Source organism: Pteropus alecto, unplaced genomic scaffold (genome assembly GCF_000325575.1).
Source record: "Pteropus alecto unplaced genomic scaffold, ASM32557v1 scaffold25, whole genome shotgun sequence".
NCBI lineage: Eukaryota > Metazoa > Chordata > Mammalia > Chiroptera > Pteropodidae > Pteropus > Pteropus alecto.
This window is the reverse complement of record NW_006441955.1, coordinates 36,696,241-36,702,612: the sequence shown is the minus strand read 5'-3', so window position 1 is coordinate 36,702,612 and position 6,372 is coordinate 36,696,241. Positions and strand designations below refer to the sequence as shown.

Genomic DNA, 6,372 nt, shown 5'->3' with positions numbered 1-6,372 from the left:
TTCTTTCTCTCACTCCTCTGCCATCCATGAAGTGTGGCCCTCGTCCTCATTACACCAGAGAGCACAACTTTCCAGGGAGTAAAATGAAGTTAAAGAAGGCAAGGAGGACCTCCTCTCCTTGAAGATGTCTCCTAAAAAACTAAAGAACATTCAGTTTATATCTAATTGGCCAAAATTTAGCGTCATCTGGCTGCAATGGGAACAATGAAAGAAGCTATTTAGTTGGGTGGCAGTGTGCCCGTCAAAAAAAAAAAAAAAATCTGTACTTTGTGACTAAAAAATTTGGTTTTCTGCTATAAAGAAATAATACCCGTAGTGAGGCACTCATCCTTTCTCACCTCCAGCAATATCTATCTACTTTTTCTTTTTTAATTAAGTTTATTGGTTAATACAATTATATAATTTTCAGGTGTACATTATAATTTATCATCTGTATGTTCTATTGTGTTTACCACCCAAAGTCCTGTTTTCTTCGGCTATCATATATTTGATCCCCTTTACCCACCCCACCCTCCCCTTTACCCCCTATATTTGACCCCCTTTACCCCATCTACCTTTCCCCTTCTCCCCCACTCCCTACCCTCTGGTAACCACTAGTCTATAGTCCAAGTACACGAGTCTCTGTTTGTTAGTCCTGTTCCTTTGTTGATTTTAGGTTTATATCCCACATGTAAGTGATATCATGTGATTTTCAACTTTTTCTGTCTGGCTTATTTCACTTAGCATGATTACCTCGAGTTCCCTCCATGTTGTCGCAAATGGCAGTATTTCATCTCTTCTTATGGCTGAGTAACATTCCATTGTATATATGTACCACAGCTTCTTTAGCCAATCACCTATCGTAGGACACTTTGGTTGCTTCCATGTCCTGGCCACTGTGAATAATGCTGCTATGAACATCAGCGTGCAAATTTCTTTAATCCATCTACTTTTTCGATCCCTTTCCATTCCCCTCAAACATTCTAGCTCTCTACTCTTCATCCTAAAACTGCAAAAAAAATAATAAAATAATTATCGCTTTCCTTCATAATTTCTTTAATATTTCTTCTTTTCTGCTTACTCCCAATTCTTAGCCGCCACCTTACCTTTAGATCTCTGAGTTCCTGGGGTATTTAACATAATACCCTAAGTCTTTAAATTTTATTTTGTTTATATTTAACTTTCCGGGTAACACAAGAGCACATGTTAAAAAAAAAAAAAAATTTATTATGCAAACGTCTCCTTCCATCACACCCCTAGCTATACATCAAGACTTTTAAAATTGCCAAAGATGGAGTGGGGTTGCCACGCAACTTCTCAATTCGTGTGAAACGGGGCGAGGGCATTCCTACGAGTTTCGTCACCTCCACTAACGTCCTTCCTTGCAAAAGGTTGGTCTGCGTCTCCTACCGCACTGAAGTGAATGCTAAAAGCCGTACGCTTGGCGATAACGCAGTATTATGGCCGCGGCCTACATAAGAAGGGCGGAAGCACATACGAAATTCTCGCGAATCGCGGAGGCCTCGCGGAAAGCGCGACCGACGCAGTTCTCTGACGCACTTCCTGGGCGCCGGAACTGAGGCAGGGTGCGGTGGCCGCAAGCCGACAAGATGGTGGTCACTCGGTCGGCGCGGCCTCAGGCCAGTATCCAAGCTACGTCGGCTGAAAGCTCTGGGCAGAAGGTAGGAAATAGCAAGGCTCCCTCATTCCTCCTCGACGCTTTTCGGATCGGTGCTCTGGGAGGTTATAGGGCGGTGCGAAGGTTCCGCGGAGCGTGAGGAGCGGCGAAAAGAGCCCGAGCTTGCCGCGCGCTGCTGAGTACCAGGTCCAGCCGTAAACCTGTCGCTTGCTCTTCAGTCCTCACTAGTCTTTTAAGGCGGTCCTTAGGGTGGAACAGAGAGGTTAAGTAACTTGCTTTGGGTAGTTCAGCTCCGTAATGCAGATACCCAGCTCAAGCCTTTTAACTTTACCGTTCACACCGTATTAAGTGTGAGCTTAATTTAGCTGATTTGGACGGAAGGGCACCGTTTTCACGTGGTGAGACTGGCGGTGGCCCCATAGCACCTCCTTTTGGCCTGGGAAGGTCTGCGGTGATGCCTTCTGGTGGCGCTCGGTGGCGCTGGTCGTCCACTGCTTCTGATTTTTTTGATGAAGGGGGTGGAACGTTAATTTACTTAATGTGTGTAAAGGTAACGGGAGCTACCGATTCTGTCAGTGTGTGTGCCTAACCACATCTTTGCTCAATTAATATTCTCCTCACTTCCCCATGCGTGTGTAGTAATGATGTAGGTCCACCTAGCATATTTGACTTTTTTAAGTGAAGAAAATTTTCTCTTTTCAATCACTATTTTTTAATTTTTTTCCTCGCTAAAATCATAACCAAGAATTGGGTAAGGCAAGTGAAGCAAGGCCCTGCAAATGCCGGGGCAAATCCAGTCATGGCTGGTGGTGGTGGCAGTGGTGATGAGGGAGGACCCTGCAAGTACAGGGTCAGATTCAGTATTTTAAGATTTTGAGTTTTTTTTTTTAAGTCATGGGTGGTGGTGGTGGGGTTTGTGTTCATCTTGTTGACTGAGTTTTTTAGTGCTGTGTTAAAATTTGCTCCTGGGGGGAGTGTCTCATTCACTTTGCTCCTGTCCCAGCCCTACCTAAATTAATAGTATGTTTTCTCTGGCTTACAGAATTCTGCTAAAAGAATTCAAGCACATCTGAAAGGCAGGAAAGAATCTCCATCTGATGGCTCCAGTACTGCTGAATCACAAAGTACTAAGAAACAAAGTCCAGTCCCTAGAACTCCTAAAACTGGAAAGAGGAAGAGCAGAACTACAGGCTCATTACCAAAAATGAATAAACTATCTACTGATGGAGAGACCTCTGAAGCAGAGTCCAGTAGTTCTGTGTCTGAGCCCCAAGATCCCATTTTAAGAGTAACTAGGAGAAGGAAAATCTTAGTTGCATGTACCCCAGTGTCCAGTGTCAGGAAAAAACTAAAAATAACTCCAATAAATGAGTCTCATACTGAAGAAGAACTCTCTGAAGCAGAATCACATGTTTCAGGTATTTCTAGAATTGTGCCTCTTACAGTAGTAACTACAAGAACCAGAAGAATTAAGGCTAAATCCCTAACAGATCCAAGCCAAGAATCACATGCGGAAGCTGTTTCTGATGCTGAGTCATCATGCTCAGATATTTCTACATTTTCTGGATTTGCAACTAGGAGAACAACAAGGAGTATGCAGAGGAAATTACAAGCACTAACAGAGGAGAAAGATACTAAGATTATACCAGAAAATGAAAAGCCGATGATAAATACACCTCTGAATTCAAATACCAGACAAACTTCATCTTGTATACAAGCAAGATTTCTTTCTCAGATAAATGAGCCAGATTTCTCTAATAACGAAATCTGTAATGATTTTGATGATGATTCTTTCCATGGAAATTCGGGAAAAAAACTAACAGTGCAAAAAGGCCAACATTTTAATATCCAGGAGGAAAAACTGGCCAGTGTTGCACCTCTCAAAGAAAGAAAGCAGAATTGTAAGAGTTTAACTGAAGAAGCTGAAGGAGTAATAGATGAGGGAAAAGAAATTAATGAGAAAAATTCTGAGTTGACAGGTCTTTCTGAACTTCAGGACACTAACCTTCAGCAATTAGTTTCTCAAAGGCATTCAACACCCCAAAGTAACAAAACCACATCAAAGCCCTCAAATCTGAACTGTGAGGCTATAATGAAATCATTAGCTCAAACATTTGCAGTTGTGGAAATTGACAGATGGACTGAAGAGAGAAAAAGCACCATAAAAACAAGTGACTTGACATCTAGCGATGGTGGTGGTAGTGATGAAGAGTGCACTGTTATAGCTGTCAGTGACAACATGAACAAAGAAAGGAATGTAGATTTTGAGTGTGATGCCAAATCTCAGGATACAGGTGCTTCTGTTTTATTACTTAGCAGCAGTGATGAAAGCCAGCAGTCTGAAAACAGCGAGATTGAAGAGGACACTGTGTGTTTTGTTGAAAATAGTGGTCAAAATGAGTCATTAAATGGAGACTCAGAAAACAGGTTAAGTGACAATGCATTGTTTGTAATTGACACAACTCCTGGTTTGAGCACTGATAAAAATTTTTACTTGGATGAGGAAGACAAAGCCAGTGAGGTTGCCATTGAGGAAGAAGAGGAGGAAGAGGATGAAAAAAGTGAAGAAGAGCCATCAGATCATGACAAAAATAAAGATGATGAGTTTAGTGATGAAGATGACTTACTTAATGGCACAAAGTCTAAACTGTAAGTTTTACCTTTCTTTTAAAAAGTTTTTGGTAACATTTTTCAAGTGGCTAATTTACCATAAAATATAATAGCATGGGAATTGAGAAAATTTTTACCTCAGGTTCTTTATGGGAAAGCTCTTGTTACCAACATTGTTCTTGTCTCTGGATGACTTTTTAAGTCATATTTCCCACCAATGATAGCTAAAAGTGTTCCTTTTGGTGATGAATTAGAAATCATCTGTTGGAATGTCCCTGCATGATTGTCAAGAGTAGTATAAAAGGGAAGGAAAATAACTTATTTTAGTACTATATGTTGATTGTAGAGAAATTGAAAAATAGAAGCCTGAGAAAAATAATCACCTATAATCCTATTTATCCCCCTTTGAAAAGCGTTAATCTTTGGGGCTATTTCTTTAGTTACTTTTTCCCTTATAAATTTGTTTTTCCCAAGCACAAGTCCTTGGTAACAGTGTATCCACTGGAAATATACAGGCATCCTGGTAAGGAACTGTGAATTAACAGATGCCCAGTCTTCACTCTAAACCAATGAAATCAATCTCTGAGGCTAGACTCCAGCATGCTTACTTTTTAAAGGTCACAGTCCTATCTTATAATTGTAATGTACATTCATAATCACTGCCAAGGCACTACAATAGAATGATTTCACTTTCCAGTAGAGGTTGATTAACAAAACTTTCAGCTGCTTAGTTTACATGAATAATTAGGAAAGAAAGTGACTGTACTTCCAAGTACACTTATAGAAAGGAGTTTTCAGTAATATGAAGTAGGAATTCTCATAAATATAGCAGGAGCCCAGGCCAACTGCAGAAGATTCTAGTTTGGTAGAGATCTCGGGTATGACATTTTTGAAAAGCTCCAATGGGAAATATGGATGCTCATTGCTGTTTAAAACTCACTTGATTTAGAGGCACTACCAAATACCTTTGGTTACCCAGAAAAATATTCTAAGTTTAGATAACTTGGAAGTTCACAGTAGAAGAACCTGTCTTTCTCATTGGTTTCAGAGATGGAGGTAAGTACATTTATTAACTACCTATATAGGAAGTTGAGCTGAATTGCCAGATGTATCTCTTCTTTTCTTTATAAAAATCCTTTTATGAAATCTGTTGGCATATTATGTGGTCTTAATCCTCTTAAAGAAAATCTGGAGAATGAACTTGGATATGATCCCCAAAAGATTTTTTGTTTCATTATTCATCTCAGAATTCTTTTCTTAATGACTTTATTAGATTTAAAATATGTATTTGTTCATCTTTTTCAGAATTCTATTGTAAAGATAAGATTTTTTTGTTGACAGTTAAATGGGAGAAGAAAAAAATGATTTTAAAAAGTCTCAATTGTTTCCATTTTAATTAATTGATCTTTAAGTGACCATTTTTCTTTCAGTCTAAAATTGACAAGCAGCAGCATAGACCCTGGTCTCAGTATCAAGCAATTGGGTGGTTTGTATATTAATTTTAATGCAGACAAACTACACTCGAACAAGAAAACCCTAACACAGATCCAGGAGAAAAAGAAAAATGAGGTAAGTTACATGAAATGTCTCGTAGGTTTTTGTAGAACTAGCCAGTTACTTGTAGAAATGGTCAGTCCTTGGCAAGAGACTCATTTTTTTTTTCTTTTTATAAAGTCCTAGCAGTAAAAGGTGACTGCACTTGAAAAATACAGAATCAATGTTCCTCTTCCTACACCCACCGCTTATGATGCCCAGGGGCTGCATTTTCGCTTTTCTTGCTGTTCTTTTAGTTCTTAACTGTTCTGAACCCAGTTGAGAATCTGAAAGCTGTGCATGCCTTCCCTCGCCCTCCAGAAAAAAGTGCACATAGACATAAAATTGTACATTTAATTTCGGAAGGAAATTATAGAGTAAGTAACCTCATCTAAACCCTCGGCTTTAGCTGCCACTTTGCACAGCTTCTTCCCACTTCTGTATTTTTTAGCCTTGGTGCCTCTCAGGTCTTTCTTCAGGTCTTTAAATTCAGGTGGCTGTTACCTGTTCATTTGTGCTCAGGCACTTGACTTCACTAATTGCCCTACTTCTGTTCCCTGCCTGAACCAGCTCCTCCTTTTGTCTTCTCTATCCTGGTTAATGACTGCCTA

General features: G+C 39.8%; 1 protein-coding gene across 1 annotated transcript in view; it reads left to right on the top strand.

Annotated features, from left to right (window-relative positions):
- The first annotated feature begins 1,515 nt into the window (after positions 1-1,515).
- The window catches only part of DNTTIP2 (deoxynucleotidyltransferase terminal interacting protein 2), a 13,604-nt gene continuing 8,747 nt past the window's right edge, over positions 1,516-6,372 (top strand). The window contains exons 1-3 of the mRNA XM_006919422.3: positions 1,516-1,661; positions 2,661-4,267; positions 5,659-5,797. Coding sequence (XP_006919484.1) covers positions 1,590-1,661; positions 2,661-4,267; positions 5,659-5,797 — 1,818 coding nt within the window. The 5' untranslated portion in view covers positions 1,516-1,589. The remainder of the gene's footprint in view (positions 1,662-2,660; positions 4,268-5,658; positions 5,798-6,372) is intronic.